Genomic DNA, 24,486 nt, shown 5'->3' with positions numbered 1-24,486 from the left:
ACTATTGAGTAGACATGGGTTGGATTGTACTGCTAGGCTGTGCAACAAAAACATTCAACTTTAAATTTCTTCATTAAAGAATTTTCTTCCCTTGCCACTGGAAACATCTTCTACATCATTTAAAGATGGTGCTCCTTTCATCCAAAACTGTTGGAGTGAGCTGCAGATACACGGACTTAAAACAAATATATAACACTTGAAAAGGGGATAAATTTTAAAAGGTATATCAGAGTACTATGCATTTTTACACAGAAGTAAGCCTCATTATGTTCAGTACGACATTGAGCACAATTCTATGCATTTCTACGCAGAAATAAGTCCCATTCTGTTCAATGGAGCTTACTTTCAGGTGTGTATAGGATTGCAACCTCACTCACAGGTACATTTGCAGAGGATTATAGTCTTAGAACCCAATCCTATGCATGTCTACTCAGAAATAAGTCCCATTATAGTCAATGGGGCTGACTCCCAGGTAAGTGTGGATAGGATTGCAGCCTCAATGTAACATGAGCTATATACTGTCTCATGAGTGACAGTAAGATGATGGGACAAATGATGACATATGTCTCATGAATGACCCTTGGGAAACATGGTTTGACCCCAGGCTAATAGTTTTCCTACTGCTAAGCCTAAGGCTTCTCTCAGCTAAGGTCCTTAGCAAAAAGGTTTGAAATGCAGCAGCACCTGAACAGTCCTGCTGATGACACCTCCACTCTTGCTATAAGAGAAGTTCCGATGCTCCACTCAATCCTAAGCCCCCTTGGCTATTAAGAAATGATAAAATTTAGATTTTAAATAATTATTTTCCCTTGAATTTTTTTTAAAATAAAACAAATTATAACAAATTAAAGCTGTTTTACTGAATATTATGTTAAAGTGCCTTATTTATAAAATGCTTTAATACATGCCTCTATGTTTTGCTTTTCAGCTCTAAGGGACAATAGGATTGAGCTTCTTCGAGCGTCATGGCATGAACTGACCATCAGAGTCACAGATGTGTCACTGTCAGATGAAGGGCAATACACCTGTTCTTTATTTACTATGCCTGTCAAGACTTCCAAGGCTTTCCTCACTGTCCTAGGTAAGCAAAACAGATTTAGAAATATCAAAAAAGAAGATGACTGCTATGACTTCTTAAGCACCAGAACATGTATCTGATCTGATCCGAGTGCCATTTTGCTTTCTGTCAATTCCATTGGATTCACAGCCTTAAATTTAGCAAAACAGTAGATTTGTGACTAGCGAAGTTCCACTGAACAGGCAGGCCAGTTCGCCTGTGCTGTATCCAACCCAGATTAGGAGGTAACTGTTGTGCAACTCACATATTTATCCCCTTACCCCATGTCTGTGCCAGTCACCCCTATGGAGCTACTCAGATTTGTGCCAGCAAAATCCGATCAGCCCAGAGTAACACCGGGCTGGCCAGGAGGATAGTTTGGATCTGGGCAAAATTGTTGAGGCTGTTGCCATTTTCCTCCCAGTTCCAATCCACCCACTGGCCCACCCTGCCCCAAAACGTCCTGATTCCGCCGTCCCGCCACCCTCTCCTACACCCTGGTTTATGGTACATTTGTGACACTCCTAGATTGGTGCAAGTGATTTGCACCAGCCGAAGATTAAGTCAGGATTCTCCCCTCAGTCATCTTGTCCTGGGAAATATGTGTTTATCTGCACATTGTTCAGGAGCATAAAAAGTGGACATGCAAATTATTCCTGCAGTATGTGGTGCTGTAGTATGTATCAAAACAGGTTCTACAACTCCCATACCTCAGTAGCCCCATAGAGAAACTCCTGAGAGCAAACATGATATCCTTACATCCAAGGATCAAGGGTAAAAATTTCATTTGCATGTGCTCATTTCTTTACAATGTACTAATACATGTCAAATAAGAGAGTAATCAGTTGGCACGACAGAGCCTCTATGTTATTGAGTTATCTTGCCTCTATACTGTAAGGACATCTTTCCACAGCGATGGATGGCTGCTTTTGTGCTTTAACTTCTAAATATTCTGCTGTTTCTCTAACATAAAGCAAACGTTTGCAAAATGAACAAAATATAATGATTATTTATGAATAGTATAGACATGGAATTGCTAATGATTTCTCACAAGATAAATATACAGGGGAGAGGGTCATATCCATGGATCCAGGATCCGTAAATTTATTTATCTGTGGAACAGGTCTGGGGGCCCCCAGCGCTTGCCCCTCTGGAGGGTTTCCCTCGGCCTCCTAATGCCTTTCTCCATGAAACCAGAAGTTGTGTTGTTGTTTTTTTCCTCTATAGCAGAACTCAGTCTGAGCTCAGCAAAGGCCAGGGATGGAAGTCCTCTGCTTCTACTGAACTCCGAAACCCCTGGAGGCGAGGGGAGTGGAGCTCTTCTCACCTCCAGAGGGGGGCAGTCCCTTCGGGACTGTGGAGAAAGATGTTCGCCTGTGGTTTCAGCTGTCTGTGAGGAGTTCCATAATGGAACCCCTATGGATAAGGGGGCATGCCTGTACACATGTTCCAAACATGTTATGTGTCTGCAATCCTATACACACTTTCCTGGGACTAAATTCCACTGAACACTATGAGACCTATTTTTGAGTCAACATTCACAGAATTATGCTATAACATGTTATAAAGAATGGAATTTTAGCCCAGTAAAAGCAAAGACTATGGACTCCCCTTCTGGATAGGGTGTGTGTGTGTGTGTGTGTGTGTGTGTGTGTGTGTGAGAGAGAGAGAGAGAGAGAGAGAGAGAGAGAGAGAGCATGTGCATGCTGCTCTTGCACTGGGTGTGTATCAGTGTCTCTAATGGCAGCTGTCTAAAGATACTCTTCACCTTCTTTAGGCTAGTAGTCTCCAAAGTAACAAACCTGAACAGCTGTTTGGGGACAAGACTGTAACTCCATGGTAGAGGACATGCTTTGCATGTAGAAGGCCCCAGATTCAGTACCTCGCATTTTCACTAAGCTGTCTGAAACCCTGGAGAGCTTCTGCTGTTATAGACAATACTGAACTAGATGAACCAATGGTCTGACTTCATGAAGGCAGCTTCCTATGTTCAGATGCAGGGCATAATCCTTGCTCATAGCAATACATATATGGGCTGCTGCTTTAGATTTGAGAGGCAGACCCTGTTTGGCAGGTTTTCTTACCTTTTCTTTCCATTCTTTTAAAAGTTTTTCCTCTGTTTTTGACTCTTTGTATAGAGTAAGGTGAGAGTTGAATTTAATAAGGCTGATGTAAAATGTTCTGTGTGCCAGTAATATTAAACTTAATCCAGCCAGGGAATTGCTTTTGTGCCTAGGATATGAAATATGTGCCTCTGCTAGTTCCACTGAGACTATTTTACCAGTTTGACGTTAAAGGGGAGGGGGAACCAACTCAGAACAGAGTATTCCAGGATAAAGACAAATGCAGGTCAGTTTTCAATCTAAAGAAGCACATCTTAAGATCATAAAAAACAGGTGGTGATTTAAATTCAAAGCGCAATATACCTCCCAATATCATCTATTTTGTTTCTAGAGAAAGGATATAGCCATGTTAAAAAGTCATTTATCATGCTGTAGTCTTATAATTTTTGTAATTTAAGGGCAATTATCAAATCAGTTGAAAATCTTACTTCCTGTAATGCATTTCTGCCATCTTTTTAATTAGCTAGAAAATTTCTGCATATCAATCACCTTTTTCATTCTTATGGATTATTAGATTTTAATGTTAGGAGTATTATTAAGGATAACATAACATGTCATACATCCCACAGAGAATTAATATATTCCAAAAATGCTGCAGTTCCTTTCATGTTGACTACAGGGAAAATTGGTTACCTGTGAATCTATGCTGAAGCATGACAAAAACACAAGTGGAGATTGCAGAGAGGCTGTCTTTTGTCAAGTGCAAAAAAAAATGCATAATATACCCACACACAAAGTAGTGTCAACTTGTTTATGTTGTATGAGATCATAACAAAAGATGATGGGAGGAAACAGTCTGTTCAGTTCCCAATTATAGAATGGAATATTTGTAAACCTATTTAAAATGTCACTACAGTGTTATGGGGAAGTTTGGATTGTGGCCTCTATTTGTCAGGGATGGTTAATTGTTATGCTGTATCTATAACTTGAAACTCACTGTGCGTCACATCCCCTGTGTCTGAAAGAGGCACCTCCAGTCAGGGTAAATTTTAGATACCAAGTGCTGGGTGATAACAATATCTCATGATATTTTCTATTATATTAAATATCAATGATATTTTCTACTCTCTACTTTTCTAACAATGAAGTGTAGGTTGACTCATTCTTCCTGGTGTGGTCCATTTGAAAACTTGTACCTTGTAATTTATGCTGTCTTGTGTCTGCTGCTTTGTGCTGTATGTCACCCCCTCCTCATGGCTATGCAATTGCTATCATTCTACTTTTCTACTCTGTAACTCTGCTTTTCTACTTCTAAGTATCATTATTGTTTCCTTTTCCCCCCATTCATCTCTTTTCACCACATGAATACTTTTCCTCACCAGTCTTCCTCCAGACAAAATCTCTAACCTAGTGTTGGCCAGTGACGCTTTGCTGCCTGAAGCAGAGCACCACATGGGACTTCTCCCTTATCTTTCCTCTCTCTTTTGGGTTATTTCGCGCCCCCCCCCCCAAAAAAAAATTTCTCCCCCTTCCTTCCTTTTTGAATAGAAAAGGGTAGGGAAGAGGAAAAGCAGAATGGTGGCATTTCACATTCCTTCTTCTGCAGATCATCCATAGCATGGTGCCCTTGAGAACTGGTCCACAATCTGCAACCTGAAGTAGCCCTCTTCATCCTGCTTCATGGTAGGCCCAGCCCTGCTCAGGTCTGAAAATCTCACTATAGTGTCTGAACGACTTACCATAGTGAGGAACAATGCAGCACAATACTATACTTGCTGAGTCTGTTCTTTAAGTGGAACTACTGAGCAAAAGTCCAGCAAGCATCATAATAGCAAAGTGTAGTGCTGAATACCTGGACTTCTCTGTGCTTGTATTAGGAACTGGTGAGCAATAGTTTGCAGTGATTCACCATACTTAGCTCTTTCGGCCCTTTCAGTAGGGAGTGTACTGTGGGCAATAGACAGCTAGTGCTAGGTTTTGAATAAAGAACTGATGCAAAGTAGGTTAGAAATATGCAAGATAGCTAGTCAGCCATGATCAGCAGTCTGATGCACAATAGCCAGCATAACTTGTCCTTTAGATAGGGAGCTTATGAGAAACAGCTGATTCAATAGCTGGCGGTTTCTTTGAATGGGTCATAGTATTGAAAATTGGATATCTGTGAAAGGTGATTTGAGCATGAGAAACTAGTTTTTGGCGTATGTAAAATATATGCGGGGAGGAGGAGTGAAATTTGGAATTTGTCATGCTCCCCTGCTATATACATTGGACTTTCACTGAGAACTTTAGAGAAATGCTAACAGTCATGCTTGCTTATCTACTCCAGGGTTACTCCACCTTTCTTCAGTGTTGCTCTTTTTGTTGCTAAGCACCTGCTCATGGAGTGAACCTCTGCTTCTATTTACCATCTCTGAGTAACTAAGGACTTTGTACCCATCCCTTTATTTTTATCACCATTGAAGATGCCATAGTATTTGTTATTTCCATTGATGGTACATCCACCACAACCGTTGCCTTCCTCATGCTCTAGCTTATGTCTTTTCCTCCCCATATAAAAGCCGTCCCTTAAGATGAGAGTATTGGAGGGAGTGGGTAGGTGTTTAAAAAATAAAATAAAAATTTGCAGTGTGGGGGTAAAGGAGGCGAAATATAAAGGAAAGTGGATCATAAAGCATTCTGTAACTCCCATCTCTAGCTTTGTTACAAGACAAGGGAAATGGAGGGGGCTGGGCTCAGAGTGACATGCCCTTTCCTGCTCCGAGGTCTGTGCATTGTCACCTGGCAGAACACATTTGGAGCATCCCGATTTGCTTCAGTTGCCTGAATTTCTCTCTGCAGTGCACTGAGATCCCAGAGCTCCAGCTGCACATTGAGTCCAATTTCACGGTCTGCATCGAAATTCACTGTTTCTATATAGTCCATGAAATCATAATTTATACAGAATGTAAATTGTAATCATATGGGTTGATCAAAATCTCACTGTGGTCTGAAGAAAGAACTCACAGCGACATCAGTAAATTTAAACTTGTTATTACTAATTAAACTGAGGCAAGCATAAGTCATACTGAGTCTGTGCCCCGTCTTCGTCTTTTTATTATTAAAACATATTCAGGTCATATTGTCAATTGGTGTTTCTTCTCAATCAGTTTATTTTATTGAAAGGTTTTTTGTTTTTTTTAATGTGAATGGCTCTTGCTTTTCAACATGATTTGCTTAGAAACCAGACTTTTGACAACAGTTTCAAAACAAGATGGAAGAATTCTGTTTCATATGTGAATAATTTTGCGCAGTTCTGATTGCTTATTTTGTTGGGGGAAAGAGTTCTGTAGTACATACTAGCTATTAATTTACTATACATGTAGCACCTGATTTTTGATAAATCAACTGCTGATTAATTAATTCATTATAAACCTTGATACGGCTGACATACATCAAACAGTCTCTCATCAATAAAAACTGGATAAATCAATAGTGCCAGTTTAGCTCTTAACAATAACAAGCTTTTAAAATATCTCATTGTGACTAATTTTTTTTTTTTTTTTGCTTTTTGTTAGGTGTTCCAGAAACTCCTCAAATTAGTGGGTTTACTTCACCAGTTATGGAAGGTGAAAGGATGGAACTCACATGCAAAACTTCTGGTAGCAAGCCAGCCGCAGATATCAGATGGTTCAAGAATGACAGAGAGGTGAAAGGTATTGTTTGGAACTGTATATTTCATTTATAAGGAACAGTTGTTAATTAAACATGCAAATCAGGAGATTTGATTAGCAAAATGTTACAATTTTATTCCTTGCAGATAATCAAAGTGTAATCAAATGCATTTCCGTAAGCAAATACAAAGTATTTTTCATATAGCTATCAGTAAGCCAAATCCATTGGGAACAGCAAAATTCTACTCATCAGATGTTGTGTTCTTCATTTTTCCCACTGACTAGCTACTGTAGCACCTTTCTCCCACAGCAGTCCCAATTGCACAGAGCATGATTAAGTGATGTATGCGTCCAAAGTCCCTCATGCACAGCCCCACATATTCCTATGCATAGAGACTGCTAGAATGAGGATTTGAAATGGGAAATTTCTGTTTAGTTTACTTTAATGGCTAGTCTAGTTTAATATAGAAAGTATGTGTGTGTGAAAAATTAAGCCCCGTTAATACCTATCTCCTATCTCTGTCTGCCTCTTCCCCCTACTATTTCCAGGCTAATATACGTTCTGTCTGTGATGAAGTTTCACCAGTACAATATCATATTTCTTAAATTGACTTATTGTGGATCTATTACGTAGGTCATTTCCTTCAAATGGGACCTGGTGCAATTTTATAAAACAGCCATCACTTGCATTTTCTGTCTCGTGGTTAGAGCTCAGAGAACACTTGCGGTCTCAATAGTACATTTCTTTACTGAAGCACATTTTAGAGTCCTTCATTATGACCAAACAATATTGCAAGGCTGCTGCTTGAGGGAATAAACAAAAATCACTGAGGGATAAAAATAGAGAGTAAAACCATATCCACAGCATCTTGAATTGCTATAGCGGAACATGCTGCTTCCCTTGTTCAGAGGTCCATGAGTGGTGCACTCTAGGTGCTGTTGCATAGATTCTGCATCATTCATGCCAATTGAGGCAGTAACCCCACTCATGAATCACTCTGTATATGAAGTGAAGTGAATCCACTCTGATGTGAATGAGGAAATGCCTTGAAATACTTTCAAGGCATCAGAGTCACTTTGCCCCAGCCAGTCACTGGATTGGGATGTATGCCTACTGATGCATCTGTTTAACACAATGTACAGCTTGTGGATTGTAATAAATGGCACAAAGCCAATCACACAGCTCCAAGAGCACTAAGTGAATTTTGAATATAATGGAAAAATCCTTGTGAGTTGGGCTCAAGCAAGATGAGGTTAAAAAAATTATATATACATATTTGCATTTTGAGTCAAATTTGTTTATATTTAAAACAATATATATTTGCCTTTTGTATTTGGCTATATATAGATTCTTGCTAAGTTAAATTCAAAATGCAAATATGCATTGTTTTAGTGCAGGGGTGCTCACACTTTTATGGCTCGAGAGCTACTTTGAAACCCAGCAAGGCCTGGAGATCTACCAGGGGGGAAGGAATATTTTAATATTCATTACACACACACACACACACACACACACACACACAATGTATATGTAATATTCTATCTATATCTATCTATCAAATCTCTTATATATAGTATATATTAAATATATTAATAAATATTAATATATATTTTTTATAAACACACATTATATATGTGTATATATATATGTATGTATATGTGTATGTGTGTGTGTGAGTGTGTGTGTGTTTGTGTGTGAGTCCCCTTTGGTGTGGGAGAAAGGCAGGATAAAAATCATATATACTGCTGAGTCAGCAGTCAGTCCCATTACAGTCAATGGGGCTTACTCCCGGGTAAGTGTGGACAGAGCTGCAGCTGCGTGTCGGCGGGGCTCACTCCCAGGCAAGTGTGGCCGGTACTGCAACCTTTGAGCCCCGCCGCGCGTCTGCTCAGCAGCCAGTTCCCCTGCAGCCAGGGGCCACTCCCGTGAGCGTGGCGGGACCGCAGCCTTACTTGTAGGTGAGGCCGTCCCTGCAGTTGAGCATCTGCTGGGCGGTGAGGCCGTCGTCGGGCACATAGCCGGTGCCGCCGCTGATCAGGTAATCGGTCATGCTGGGCGCCCGGGTGGACCGCGGCAGAGAGAGGGAGAGCAAGAGCAGAGCGCGCGCCAACCTCCCTCCGCCACATGGGTGCTCCCTCCCCTGCATGCACACAGACAGGACTCCTACTGCCGGGCGGCGCGTGCACGCGCTGACGAGATCAGCCGCGTGCTCCAAAAGACACTTGAGCCTGGCGCGTGACGAACCCCGCCCCCTTCTATGGCGCTCTCTCCAATCTAAAATAACCCGGAGTTGCACCCTGTGCATGTGCAGGTGTGACTCTAGCAATGAAGTCTATAGCGGCTATATAGACTTCATTGCTAGAGTCACACCCGCACATGCACAGGGTGCAACTCCGGGTTATTTTAGATTGGAGAGACAGGGTTCCGCGATCGACTCATTTTGCCTGGCGAGCTACCAGTCGATCGCGAACGACGTACTGAGCACCCCTGTTTTAGTGCCTGCGGTAGCAATGAACAAGCACGTTGAAGTTTTGCTCTCACATTTCTGAAACTGATTTCAACGTCTACAGCAATTTTCAACCACTGTGTTATAGCATTTTGGTGTGCCTCAAATGGTCTGCAGGTGTGCCACACAAGTTTGGGGCACAGTCTTTTGTTAGGAGGGCCATTAGTGGATGTGAGCTCCCTGCTAGCAGCATGGTGTGTCTTGTCAGTTGTCAAAAAACTGATGGTGTGCCTTGACAATTTTAGTGTCTGTGTGCCATGAGATGGAAAAGATGAAAACTGCTGGTGTAAAGCATTTTTACCAAAGCTAAACTTGTCTCTTGATTGTCTTTTGGACTCACTCCCTGATAGAGCTGGGCAATAGAAATGTTTTGGTGTTCTGTGCAGAAACAATGTCAACTACAGTGTCTCAAAGTGCCCTAGATTATAGCCTCATTTTGCAACAAGGGAGACAAGGGTCAGCATTGTTGAACCTGCGATCTTCCCAATTCAGGAGCCACATGTTTGATGCTGTAGTGAAAAGTTAACTGTCTGGAGTCCTTCCTAGTGATTTAATCGCCCACTAGTAAAGGAGGAACACATGCTTGGAGGAATGTGAGAGGCCGATTGTGAGGTGGATTTATGTCTGCTTGTCGCAGAAAATCTCAGGGAGGGGGGGAAGTATCATAAATCTTCAGCTATTAAAGCCCCATTCTGAAATCAAACTTTGACACTGATTTTAGATGCCTGTTCAGTATTTAATCAGCAGTGTGAGAAAATGTGCTTGAATGCATAGAGAAATTTGCACCTGTCTAATGCTGTCTTTCTGTTCCTTTTTGCTACTTTGATCTATTGCCAGGGTATGTTCCCATATGCAAAAAAGGTTGAATTGTAAACCCTCTTATCTTCCCACTAAATTGTTCTTTAACATAATTGTGCTTCTTCGCAGCCGTGGAATCTTGTGGTCATTCAGCAACTTCTTTAAGGGGTTTGACAGGGCTGCTCCAATTTTGCTCTGTGAGGCAAAAGTCAAGGTGACACTGCCCAATGTGTGGAGAGGTGCTTAGCACTCTGACCATGCTGCTGAGCTAGTGCATTCGCGTGCATCACAGATGGTGCTTCCATGTACAGGCTCCAGGCTGAATACCTGAAAAGCTGAGATTTCTGATGCAGAATCTGGTGAATTCAAAGAAACAAGGCCATTACCCATACTTAAGCTTAATTTTAGTTTTGAATAGGACTAGGTGTTAAGCCAATGGATTAATGGACCAGCTAGGCTTTGGACATTCAGTGTAGCTCCAGTGTGGATAAAGTGTGCAACTATCTACTCTTTTCTGTGTCCATCTTGCATTCACTAGTGAGCAGGGTACAAGTGCTGCAGCCTTTAAAAAGGGGGGGGGAGAGAGTCTGGTTTGGAGGAAACCTCCTTGCTGGCTCCCAGCCTTCCCCAGCAGCAGCAGTTCATATGCGGTTCTCACTGATCACCCAACCCTGTCTCTCTACAGATTTTACTATTTTGTTTTGTCTCTGACACAGGAAGTATGACAGAAGTGCTGAGAGCGGCACAAGGTGTGCTACTAATGTAGCCAGCACACATTCACAGATTAAAGAAAGTAGGGTGGTGGCAGTGCTGGTGTTTGGTCTTCACAAGGAAAACAGGAATGGTGGTAGCAATGGCATTTGAGGCATGGGAATGCAGCCGGCTGATGCAGGGCACAAGCCATCTTTGCCAACCTGCCAACCCAGGTCTGACCCGGGTTTTATGTTTGCTCACCAGCTTTTCAGAATCCTTCTGTGCTGTCTTATTGGAATCTGTTCCAGGTTCACGTGTCATGTAACCAGTATGAGTCCACTGGATTAGAGAGCAGATACGGGAAGTGAGGAGTCTTCATCACCCATGTGACTATAATACCCATGTACACTTCTTTTGAAACTTATCTGCACTGGTGGTTCACTGTGGTCATGTTGGCTTTTAAAAAGTAGTAGCGATTAGGAGCCTGTGCATAGTTGCTGCCTTGGAGAAGACATTCTGTACCATGCCAAAAGCTTACTCTGCCTTCTTGACTATGCCATTTTAAAAGTTTTAGTCTAGAAAAGCAAACTTGATAAGTGTAGAAATGCCTTCTTGTAAAAAAAAAATAATGCCCAGCCTTTAACATCAATTGAACATCTCAGAAAACCTTTACTAGTAGAGGTTAAGCAAATATTAGCATTTTGTTAAGGACATTTTTATTTTATAGTTTATGTTGTTATTCTTTTGGTTTCTGTTTCAAATATTGTGTTCTGGCCTGAGCCCTCTGCATTGACCAGATTAAAAACTACAACAACACCAAATAATAATAAGATGATTTAAGAACAAAAAAAGATTAAGGGCGTAATCTTAACCAGGTCTACTCAGAAGTAAGTTCTATTTTGTTCAATGGGGCTTACTCTCAGGAAAGTGTGGTTAGGATTGCAGCCTATGTTTTTTTAATAGGCTTCAGGGAAAGACTATTTGAATTGTAATCTAGTTATATCAGAGATAATGAGGAGCTGAATCTCATTCTGACACTTCTGCCTTTTGGTTGATATTGAAATTGCTTTTCCCATCTGTGTCTGTGTACATTTGGGAATGACAGCACTGGTAGTTTTGTAAGACAAATAATGGAATGTCTGGAATAGAACTTTGTTTGCCTTGAAAGAGTGAGCAAACATGATGAAAGGTGCATTTGTCATTTGCTATCTGAAATGGCTCCGGGTACTATATTGTCTTCTTTTACCTTTTATCATCCCAAACTATGGTGCTAAACTATAGTAAACTTTTATTTTGCAGATGTTAAATATTCAAAAGAAGAGGATGCAAATCGGAAAACGTTTACTGTCAGCAGCACAATAAATTTCAGAGCCGATCGCAGTGATGATGGTGCAGTTGTAAGTTGCAGAGTAGATCATGAGTCCTTGAATTCCACACCTCAGATAGCAATGCAAGTGCTAGAAATACACTGTAAGTAATACCACAGAATGACTGTAAGTAATATGCTGATGTAATTGTAACTTTCAATATTGCTTCTGTACTTAAGGGAGAAGGTGTTATAACAATTTGGATTTTTTGAGCAGAGGAAGGCAGTTCTAATCTGGGGAAAAACTAGCACTGTGTTATATCCAGTAGTATTCATAAGCTCCAATTTAAATTTTCATGAAAATCTTTTGAAAGATCAGTTTCCCTCTTTGGAAACAAATGCTGCTGATTATCAGAAAATCCAGAGTCTCCAATATTCGTACTCCAGGACTTAGGATGTGAATGTTTGGTGACAATTTGTTAGATTACACTAGGTGAAAATGTGGGAGGGGGGAGATTGCTGTCCTCCAAATGAAAACATTTGGTACTTTGTATTTTATTATTACTACCTGTAGATCAACTATATGTGTTTCACTATTGTTATGGAAGACGTTTTGTATTTGTAAAAGTTTAAATGTAAAAGAGTGTAAACGTAACCTAAGTCAACAAAACGATAACATAGGTGCCCTTTATAGAGCGTATTCTGTCAACAAACTGAACTAAACTGGAGTATTTTTATTAGTTTGACTGTCTTGACTGGGAATATGCTGCTCTCCATCGTTTTAGTCAAACTAGCAACTAATGGGTGCATTAAGGTGCTAAAGAAAAGGAGGTGGATGTTCTTCATTGGTGTAAAATACCTCTCCAGTCATTGAAAGGTGAATGCCAGCTGAGTTTGAGGAAAAGAACAGGGATAATGCTAGATGTGCAATTTGCAGATTTGAATTGGAGAGAAAGATTTGGTTGTTATTAGCTAAAGTTAACTAAAAAATAAAACTGCAAAAACAAAACCTATCCAGGGTAGCCATGGGAGGCTACAGTCAATCTCTAGAAATCTGATGAAGAATTAGTGGCTGTGGTTTCTCTCGTATTAATCTTTTTGCTTCTTTGATGCTCTAATAGTTTACAAATAAACAGACAATACAAAGATGCCATAATTCTCCAGGGTTTCCACATCCAAAGGAAAATGTCCCTATGACCTGACTGCTGCACTTCTCCCCATTCAGGGATGCAGGGAGCTTGCAACAGTATTAATGCTACCATGGCATCCTTCCTCCCAATAGGCCTTGAGAATAATGCATCTAAGAAGTTAATAGGTACATCATGCATACAACTTACACAAATTATTAATATACTGGCTCAGAACTGGAATCTTCATAGTATAGGCTGCCAAACTGTATTATTTGTGTCTTGACTGGGAGGTGTTTTCCATGATTGGTTTTCAGCATCATGCTCAAGTGCAAAATTGCAGGTGCTATTTGTTGACTATTCATCAGAAACAGAAGGATTAAGAAGTAATAGCAGCCACAGTTTCTACGAACATCCCTGTATTATAGAAACCAGATTCTATTGCCTTGATGATAGAGAAACAATCTGGAGGAGGAATGCCTCACTATCCCTATCTTTTTACTGCCCAAAGCTAAAAGAAGATATTGATTTATTTCATGAGTTTCCTTTTTAAATTGCTAGAATTTAACTGCCAGAAGGAGGTCATGTGATGCCTTCCAGTACATGTCAGCACCCGTGTTGGGTCAAAGGAGGGCCTATTGTACTGTGAATAGAGACTGCAACCCTATTCTTGCATATGTTCAATATGTACCATGCCGAAAAGCACAACTGCTTCTGGTTTTATTGTAAAACTGGAAGTGATGTTTTTATTGCCTTATAAGGCATTCTGAGGCCCCAGAGGGAAGCCCCAGAGGGTCTTTGGAGGCTGTGCTCCAGTCATGCTCAGAGGGTGGGGGAGCTGTTTGGGACCCGTGAATAACTGAAATCTGCATATGCCAAACCCGTGAATAACATGGACCCTCAGTATTTCATGACTTAAATATCTATAATATTAAAAACTTTAGTCAAATTCAGATTGAAAAAGAGCCATTTGAAAACTACTTTATAGAAGCATTCTTTCAAACTGGTACTTCTAAACCATTACTTTCAATAGTTTGCAAGATCTTATTCATATACTCTTCCAGTTTCAACAGATAAAGGCAGACCCGCCCATCCCAACACAAATAATTATTTCTGCAGCTTTTGGATGCAATTAACATAAGGAAGTGATCATTTTATCTCCTATTGATAGTTTACAAAGGAACTTGGCAATCAGTGGAATCTTTATTGACAGGACAAACAAAAAAATAACCCATTAAGGGCGCAATCCTAACTCCTTATATCAGTGCTTTCCAGCACTGGTATAGCGGTGCCAATGGAACTTGTGCTGCATCCTGCAGTTGGGTGTCACTCATGGAGGCCTCCTCAAAGTAAGGAAATGTTTGTTCTCTTACCTCAGAGCTACATTGCCCTTATGTCAGTGCTGGAAAGCACTGACATAAGGGGTTAGGATTGCGCCCCAAAACAATTTGCTTTAATGTGAGAGGTGATTATTGCAAAGTTGAAAAATAAGCATATATAACAATGAATTATTGAACCTTAAAATATTCCATGGCCTCTTAACACAAATCAAATTGTGGCTAGGAAGCATTTAAACTAGGAAACTCAATAATCTACCAGTGTATGTTTATGGCCATTTAAGCTTTGATGACGCTCTACAGATAGAACTGTACATTCAGAATTGTATGGATGTCTCTGGTGTGGCCAACACTTAAGATAGCATTAACAGGAAAGTTGAAGGAAGAAATTAATGAAACTGTTGCACAGCATTATTTTGATTTGGCCCATAAATTCTGCTTTTCTGACTGCATATTTATATTGTAAAAAGTAATCTGCTGTTTCAGGTCTGCTTTTGGTATTATTACTTTAGGGTTGTATTTTTCATGATTTTACTGTTGCTTTTAACTTTGCGTGTAGCCACCTTGAGTGCCTCTGTAAACCGGGGGGGGGGGGGTAAAGTGTAGGATTTAGTTTTTTAAAAGTTAAATAAATACATCAAAGAATTGGAATGTGAATAAATTAGAAATTGAAGGGCAATATGGAACATTTAATAATTCTCTTAAATATTTAAGCCCATTCAAATACAGAAATGATTTAAATTATCCACCTGAATTATAATGTAAACACTACACTCAATGTTATTTTGTTTAAACTTTCAATCTAATGAATGCTTGAAACCTAGCAAATATAGTATCTAGTAAAGAAAATCAGCAGACATGAAAGTTCAGTGCCACAATTTGCATGTTTAAATGAGATCAATTAGGTTAATGATGGATGAAAATAAAAATTCCATGTTTTAAATGCAAAATAATTCAAAACCATGTAGGTTCATTTGCTACCAAACTTTTAAATTCAAAGGGGTTATTGAGTTCAAAGGGTTAATGTACAATCATATAATTTACCATCTGGAGGGTTATGCTCCAATACGGCTTGCTTATAATGAAATATTAACCAATATAATGTTTTGTCTAACTTCCCTTACTGCAAAGTGTCACAGAACGGTTCACAGTGGTTATAAACTGCAAGACAATAATTGTGTTGTGCAGTATACCTCACACAATTACAGATCCTACACAAAATACTATCAAATAAAATCATACTGTCAAGTAAAACTTGTATATGTAGATACTCCTAACTGATTCATAGCAGAAAATGGGTGCTGATTGACCCAGAATTCACTGATTCCATTGGTTATAATGGTAGTCAGTCACACCAGCCTTATGGAAGCTATGGAGGTATGACTATGCTGAAGTGGCAAAAAAGTGCCAAAAAAGCGGCCAAATGAATGTACAAAAATGGCTCTAGCTCCTGATTGACTTTACCACAATCTTTCAGAAGCATTTGCTTCTATATCATGAATTTTAGCCTTGGCATAATCAGACAACTACCTTAGTACTTGGATGATCATAGCTTAAACATTCACCATAGGTTTAGGATAAACTCAAAAGTGATTGTGTGACTTGATCTGTATTCAATATTGAAATAATTTATTCAACAACCTCATAATCTGGCCCACCTCCCCCCAGCAGTGTCTGTTCTAGTGGCTGTCTGCTGGTATTCATTTGCATCTTTTTAGATTGTGAGCCCTTTTGGGACAGGGAGCCATTTAGTTATTTGATTTTTCTCTGTAAACCGCTTTGTGAACTTTTAGTTGAAAAGTGGTATATTAATACTGTTAATAATAATAATAATAATAATAATAATAATAATAATAATAATAATAATAATAATAATAATAATAATAATCGTTTCACAGGTAGCAATGACCTCTTTTGCTTCACTACTGTTAGAGTTAGGCAAATGACCAGTACTGTGGGCAGTATTGTCATGACATAAATTTATTTAAAAATCTAAACGCAACCATGTTTGTTCTTAACTTGAGTTAAATTGTAGTCTGATAAGATATAGTGGATAGCATCCAGATTTAGAGCCCAATCCTGTGCTCGGCAGCACAGCTTCGTGCCACCGACCACTGTTGCCAACGTGCCGTAAGGCATGTTTGCGAGCCTGACTGCCAAGATCCCGCCTGTGCTAGCCCAGCGCCGAACGGTCACGCAGCCTCCACGGCTTGGCGGTCTCATGGACCGCTGAGTCACGGCACGGTAAGTGGGGGCAGGGAGGAGGCGTTCCAGGGAGAGGGGAGGCCAGTGGGGGACGGAGAGAGGGCGGGGGGAGGCGTGACGCAGAGGCATGACGCAGGGAGGGGTGGGCTGGAGGTGTGCCGGGGGGAGGGAGAGAGGCGGGTCTGCAGAGCTCCACTCCGCTCTGCAGGATCCAAGGTACTCGTGGAGGGCTCCAAGCCCTACACAAACGCCTTTACCTTACTGCCAACCTTTTGGTCAGCAGTGAAGTGAGTAGCCCCATTGCAGGGCAGCTTACCTTACCTGGGAGAAGGGGACGAAAGTAGCCCAGGGCGCACAGGATCTGGTGGCAGCCGTTCTCAGGGCCGCCGAGCCTGGGAGCCCCGGGCAGCTCAGGATTGGGCTGTAACCCTTCTGCTGGAGCAAGGACTTGTCTGCCAGGGGAGAAATCCCTTTCACCAAAGCAAGGAAACTTTGGGCCCAATCCTATCCAAATTTTCAGTGCCAGTGCAGCTGCAATTCAGTCCTGAGGTAAGGAAATAAATGTTCCCTTACTTTGAGGAGGCCCCCATGACAGCCCCTCCAATCACAGGATGCAGTGCATGCCCCGTTGGCATTGCTGCATCAGCGCTGGAAAGTTGGGTAGGACTGGACCCTTTGTCTTCTGTCTATGTGGATGCTACCTAGGGAGCTATGTTAACCTGTTAGGTAATAATGATCTGCTTTTGTCACATGAGTATTACAGAATGTGTAAACCCATTTTCCCCTTAATTTTATAATTCTGTTCTTTTATTTTGAATTTGTGTTTAAAATGTCAATTCAAATGTAAGCATGCATAACAGCACAGTGCTATACATTGCCCCTACATGATGCAGCAATACCAAAATAGTGACTGCTGCATCCTGTGGTGGTGGTGTTGGGGGGGGGGGTAGTCCAGGAGGTCTCCTCTGGGTAAGAGAACATTTGTTTCCTTACCTGGGGTAAACCTCAGCAGCATGGAGGGATCTCCCTGACACCTTGAACCTGTGCTAGATAAATAGCTGGCACAGGTCCACATGGACCTGCGTCATGGGGTCAAGTTGGCAAGGGGAAATAGGATATCAGCACCTCCAGCGCTGCTGACCCCACTCTCTCCCTGGCCCAATCTGCCCATCCCCCACCTCTGTCACCACCCTCTCAGTCCATTTTGCCTCACCACCCTCTCAGTCCCTCCTTGTCCCATTGCCTGATTCTGTCCTTCCCCACCCCTCCTGCACCCCCTATTACCTCCTACCTCTACCTCTTCCACTGACTTACTTTTATCAACAAGAAGGGGGACTACACTGAATGGTGAGCTGTCAGAGTGCCTTTTGTGACTGGTGCTGCTTTATGGCAGTTGGCACCAGTCTAGGAAGTACATCATCGTCAGGCAGCATGCATAGGACTGTAAGTTTCATCAATTTTAGCAGAAGGGTTAAGCACATTCTTAGAGCTTTCCTATTGATATAACTGGGAATTGAAGCTGTCAAACTTTGGCTGGATCAGTCAAATAGCAGCTTTCCTTTTGATCAATACAGTACAGTAAATAAATGTGTATTTTCTTCTAAGAAGCAGCCGATCATTTCAATGAATAGTGAAATAATTTATCAGGCATAAAATACCAAATTCTTCATGTAACTTGCTATTTAAATATAGCAGAGATATAAAAATATAAGGTCATGGAATTTAACAATTGCAAAACCTGTTTTCTTTGCCTTACGTTTGTGTTAGTCAAAGTAGTACTGTCTTAAGAACACTGATTCACAAGTAGAATACCTCAATAGTTGCTAATTTTATTATTTATTTATTTATTTAAGAAATTTATTTTAACAAACCTGTTTCAAAATGTTAGGTATATGTTCTTTGGAACATAAAAAAACAAGTTGGATTTACTGTAATTTTAAGTTTAGTGAGTATAACTGGAATACATTTTTTTTACCGCATTTGCATAATTTACATGACCTGAATATGTGGCTATAATTTGTAGTAACTAATTAGGTTTAAGAACCTCAAACTTATTTTTGTATCTTTCATGTCTGAAAAAGATACTGTGTTCAGTGTAATTTTGATATTGATCATAAAATGGTAGCATCATCCTGAAAGGATATTTTTATTCTTTTCAACAGAAATTTGTTAGGAAAAAAACCAATTGAAATCTGGAAGATACCATAAAAATGTGCTATGCTGAAAACAATAAAATGACACTTTACATTTTAAATCAAAAGATAATACAAGAATTAGTTATGCAGGGAGTAGAATAGAAAGCTCTGATTTAGGAGACTTTTAGGACCAAGTGGTGATAAGTGTTTATTGCTATTTTTTTATAACCTTTCAAAATTCTTCCAGAGCTGTTGTGATATAGTAAAAAGGAGAAATATATTAATACTTTAAATATGCAGAAGTTGTTAAGTCATAAAGTCATCAAGATATGACATTGTTTTTAGTTCACTGTTCAAATAAACTGGTAAAAGCAAAACAGGATACATGGTGGATTAAATCATACTAATTTGTTTTTTAGCGCATGTAAGAAGAACTGCTGATAGATGGCACAAAAATTAAGTAGGAGTATAAATATAGTGGAGACTGAGTTCAACAGGGCAAGCTGAGGTGCACTCTACAGTATGAAATGTTATTAAAAATCTTTAAAACTCAATCCACAAGTAATCACTACACTAGTGCACTCTAGTCTGAAACACTAGTCCTGTAAGGCTGACTGCTGATGTTTTAAGTGACAATGTGGTGAAATTCCATTGCCCAGGTATCCCCCCCACAAACATGCGTGACACAAAAGACTTGGTTGAAACAGGGCCATGATTTATTCCATTACAAGGCTGCGCAGCGATTGGTGCAATGCAACGGGTCCTGACTATACTCCACCCCCTTTAGTGCAGGCACCTAACTAGGAGGAGACAGTTCCTGTCTGAGCCCTCCTTTGGGCGAACCACCTTAAGTCAGAACCTGAGCTCGCCCAAGGCTCCCCCAGGTTCTTCATCACCAACCCCTGGAATCGGGGTCCAGCCAGCTGAATTGTTCTGCCAACCCTGAGCCGGGGAACCATGAAGGTGAGCATCCCAATTCCATTCCGGGGTCAAGCCAGGCTGCCCCTGATTCCGGTAGCCTCGGGGCTCAGCACTACTCTGCCACATTGGGGGGGGGGGCTAGCCTAGTGCTTAGCATCCCCCCACCCCATCTAAGAGTCCTTGCAGGATTCATTGCAAGTCTGACAGAAAGATATGGTTCCCGACCTCTGAGAGATGCACGCCATCTCACCTGTAAAGGTGCAGCAGAGAGCTCTCTATATCTGGGTGGCGAAGCACTAGGCCGCCAGCTGCCAACACTTCCCTCCCCAGGTGCGCATTCACCTTCCTTCCGGCTCTATGCTTGTAGTACACCTCCAAACCCGGCGCGGAAGCAGATCCAACCATATGATGATCAGGCACCATATGATGAGCTTCTCAGTGTGGTGAGGTCTTCTGCCACCTGCTGCCTCAAGGACAGCCTCGTCCTCAGGCAAAGGTCATTACCGCCAATGTATATGAGAAGTACCTGGGGAGGAGGAGCTCCCTGTATACACTCATATACCATGGGCAGTAACTCCCCCCACTTCATCCCTCTTCTGGCAGCCCACTGCACTGAAAGCTGTGCTCCCAGGCCCAGCTGAGATCCAAGTTCACTCTTGAGAGCTTGCTTGTGAGCCCAGAAGACAATGGAGTGGCCACAAGTCAGTGCCCTCGCTGGCAGTGAAAGGCCCAAACCTAACAATTAAAGAAGAAAAAACAAAACAATGTAGGTAAACAGGAATAATCAGGTGATAACTAAGGCGACCTGCCTGCCTTGGGGCGCACGTACGAGCTCTTCAATGCCCGAGATCTCCACCTACCCATTCTTTTGATCTCCCCACTATCATAACCCATGCCAGCAGCAGCTGTTGCTGCCCCTGTCCTAAATGAATGAAGGCCAAACTTGGCTGAGTCCTGGCCAAGGCCATCCAAAGACTTCCGCACCACAACCACAACCAGGAACTGGAACATGGTGAGGGGCTCCAGCCTCCTCTGGAACCTGGTGAGGGGCTCCAGCCTCCTCTGCCCCATTGGGGGACCATCACTGACATCTTGGGATCTGCTCACTTTGTGCGCCTCCTGTGCTACTTCGGCCCCATTTCCAGCACAACAGTGCTCCTTCCACTTGTGCACAAAGATTGGCCTGTCAGACACGCCTCTCTGAGCCACATTCTCACGCAGCCCCGCCACCGGGCAAAGTGGGGAGTTCCCTGCCCCATTCAGTTGGACCCACTGTCCTTGACCGACCTGGTCTGTCTTCGACCGCCTCAGCCTCACGCCAACCTGGGTCCAGTGTACATCCATGACCTGCAGGGCACGCTCAGAGGAGTCCCACCTACTTAGTGCCAAAACCTCACCTGGGCAGAAGGCCCTCCCACAAAAGGACAGCAGCCCTAAACAGCAGTGCTTCAAATGCAGTGGAACAAACTGCACTGAATGACTCACATAGTGAGGCCAGGAGGTCAAACGTAATAGGCTGCCTACTGTCCCCTCCCTTAGGGGACTCACATGACCACCCTGTTAACATTCTCCTAATGCGAAAATCCCCGGTGCAGTCAGACAGCCCGCTTGCCTTGGCCTCAAAAGTCAGGGCCACCAAGTGTATTACTTGCCCTGCCATTTGACCTGAGTCTGACTAAAAACTGCATCACATGCTCTGGGGGGATGGGCCAAACACCTGGGAGGCCAGCAGTAGCCCTGAAGCCCTCAAACTCGCCTACTCTCCTTTTATAACTTGCCCAGGTGCTTGGGGCCAGGGAGGCATTCACTGCCCTGTTGACTTCTCGCACCCAAGGTTCCGCAACCACTGGGGCTTGGGGTCCGGCTCTTCCCTCGCACAGGGTGCTAACTGGCGAAAATGCTCCTCCTGGAGAGCATGGGCTATCCCATTAACCAAGCCCGGCACATGCCTAGCCACATGTAACATGTAACATGTTAAGACATAGGCATTGCAGTACAAAGGCGTGTACTAAACACATGACTCTTGGGGACCGGGAGGTTTGCCGATTTATAAAGTGAACTACTGCCAGATTATCACACCAGAATTGCACTGTGGAGTCCTTAAACTCCAACCCCCAGGGGTGGATAGCAACCACGATGGGAAAAAGCTCTAAAAAGGTCAAATCAGTTGTAATGTCTAAGTGCCAACTAGAGGGCCATCTGCCAGGGCACCATCTTCCCCGAAAATAAACCCCAAAGCCTGTGCCACCTGCAGCATCTGAGTGAACTCGCAGCTTTTAAGAAGATAGCCCACATGCCCATATCCTCCCGCATTGCTGGTGTCACTCTGATCCAGTGATGAGGCTTAGATGCCCCTCTAAGGGCATTTGTCCACGTAAAATTGGTTATCGAAAGCAAAACCCAGCAGGCAGAGATCATCTGGGTGGACTGGCAGCAGCTGAAATGCAGACTCAGTGTAGCATTTCGCCATTTGTGCCCAAGCCCCACAACCTCTGAGAATAGCCAATGCCACCTCAAATGACGTGTACCGCACCAAGCAAAAATCCTACTGTATACCATCATTCACTAAAGCACCCCTGGGGAATGAGAGGTGGTGGATCAGCTGGTATTCCCCGGTGTTTTCTTGGGCACTACACCCAAAGGAGAGATGCGAAGGTGTGGCAAGGGAGGTAAATGAAAAAGGGGCCTCGGACCCTGCCTGTGTCAACCTCCCTACCTATCTCCACCTTCACCACATCTTCCAAACCAGCCACTGATTTCAAATTATTGGCCCAAGCCCGTTCCCTCCACTCGTGGGGCCAGGGACTGAGCGCACCCTCCAGGAACATCTGCTCAGAAGCAGGTCCCCTGTGCTCCACAGGGCCCACTTCCTATCCTTCCCTTGGGCAGAGCCCATCCAAACCCCCACCTATGCTGCAACTGATGTGGGTTGCATCATTTGTCTGATGGAACAGCAGACTTGAGATAGCCCCACACCCTGAATCTGCCATCACTTCTCTACAGCCCACCATGGAAGGAACTGCATCAGTCTGCTTTCTCTGTTAATCTACATCAGTCTACTTATTCCCTTTGTTCCTTTTCATGCATGTTCCTTTAAACTTAAAGAAACCGTGTGAAGAATGAGGAAGATGAATAGACAGGGAATTAGATTGCCACTACCTGCACCTGAAACAACCACATGGGCAGTTATCTGCATCCCTAGCTCCTCAACCCACTCTTGTGTGGTTCCTTTACTGCGCAAGGAAGGAGTGAGGTGAGTGAAGCAGATCACTGCAGCCCATGCAGTTGTTTGGGGAGCACACAGCAGCAATCTGCTTCTCTACCCACTCACCTTATTCCTTCCTTGTGGTCCTTTTAGATAAAATAGAAAGGGCAGGGCACTCTGGGGGTTCCCAGCTTGACACACACTGACTTTGACAAAATAGATTGTGGGAAGGAGTGAGGTAAGTGGTTGTGTTTTTCTTTTTTTCTGGGTTTCATGAAGGTAGTGTGTAGCAGCAGTGATAGGCCAGGGCAGCGTTTGGCAGCATATCTGATTGGGCCATCCCTGACCCTGTCAGATGTCTTTTTTGGTGAAGAGTGGTGAATAAACCTGGAAATGTACATAAACGTACTGGGGGGTGGTACCATCCCAAAGCTGGAGTATTGGAAGAGATCAGGCAAGACTGTACCACCCCACTATTGAAAGAGCAACCATGAATGTATTTCATCCTGCACACTAAGCCTCATTAGGCACTGGTTGTGATATAGAGATCAAAATCCATTCATACTGATAGGTAGTCTCTGCATTGACAGTCTTTTTCTTCTTTACATATGGTTATCTGGTACACAACAAAGTGAGCTAAGGAAATAAACTTTATGGGAGAAAAATATGGTAGAACACTTTTAAACGTAGCAAAAACTTGTTGACTAGCAGCCCAATCCTATGCCAGTCTACTCAGAAGTAAGTCTCACTGTTCAATGGGGCCTACTCCAAGAAAAGTGAATATATGATTGTAGCCTAAGGGCGCAATCCTAACTTGTGCTGGAAGCAGGCAGGCCAGTGGGCTTGCACTGTATCCAGCACAAGTTTGGGACCAAAAGCTGTGCAGCCCGAGGCAAGGGGAAGCCTTTCCCTTTACCCTGTGTCACACTGCAGCAGCTCTAATGGGTCTACTCAGATCTGCGCCATCTGATTTGATGGCACAAATCCAAGCAGCCCGGGACAGCCCTAGGCTGCCTGGGAACAGGGTCAAGATCCGGTATAGCCCCGCCCACCTGCTCCCTGCAGGTGCTCCCTGCCCACCTGCCCACCCCCGGGAACACTTGCCACCCACCCTTCCCCACCCTGAAATGCCTCCCCTCCCACCTCCTCCCCACCCTTCCCACACACACACACAGAGATCCCTGCATTGGCCAAGGTTGGCTGACACAACTCACCCATCCTACAGGGCCTTCGTTGCCATTGGGAGGCTGGTTCATGCCCATGCACCAGCCTATCTCCCCTGAAAGTGGAGAAAAAGAAACTTTTGGGCCGGCCCAAGTGAAGGGCAGGATTATGACCTAAATGTGTTACATTCGAGGACGTTTAAAAAAAATGTCATAAGAACATAAGAAGAACCCTGCTGGATCAGGCCAATGGCCCATCTATGAGCTTTATGTATCTCACAGTGGCTCACCAAATGCCTCAGGGAGCACACAAGACAAC

General features: G+C 42.7%; 1 protein-coding gene across 2 annotated transcripts in view; it reads left to right on the top strand.

Annotated features, from left to right (window-relative positions):
• The first annotated feature begins 1,041 nt into the window (after positions 1–1,041).
• The window catches only part of CADM2 (cell adhesion molecule 2), a 149,575-nt gene continuing 126,130 nt past the window's right edge, over positions 1,042–24,486 (top strand). For both annotated transcript variants that reach the window (XM_066620758.1, XM_066620757.1), the window contains exons 1-3: positions 1,042–1,081; positions 6,675–6,812; positions 12,068–12,238. In XM_066620758.1, coding sequence (XP_066476855.1) covers positions 1,042–1,081; positions 6,675–6,812; positions 12,068–12,238 — 349 coding nt within the window. The remainder of the gene's footprint in view (positions 1,082–6,674; positions 6,813–12,067; positions 12,239–24,486) is intronic.

Source organism: Tiliqua scincoides, chromosome 3 (assembly GCF_035046505.1).
Source record: "Tiliqua scincoides isolate rTilSci1 chromosome 3, rTilSci1.hap2, whole genome shotgun sequence".
NCBI lineage: Eukaryota > Metazoa > Chordata > Lepidosauria > Squamata > Scincidae > Tiliqua > Tiliqua scincoides.
Note: the sequence above shows the minus strand (reverse complement) of the source record. Positions and strands in the feature narration are given on the sequence as shown.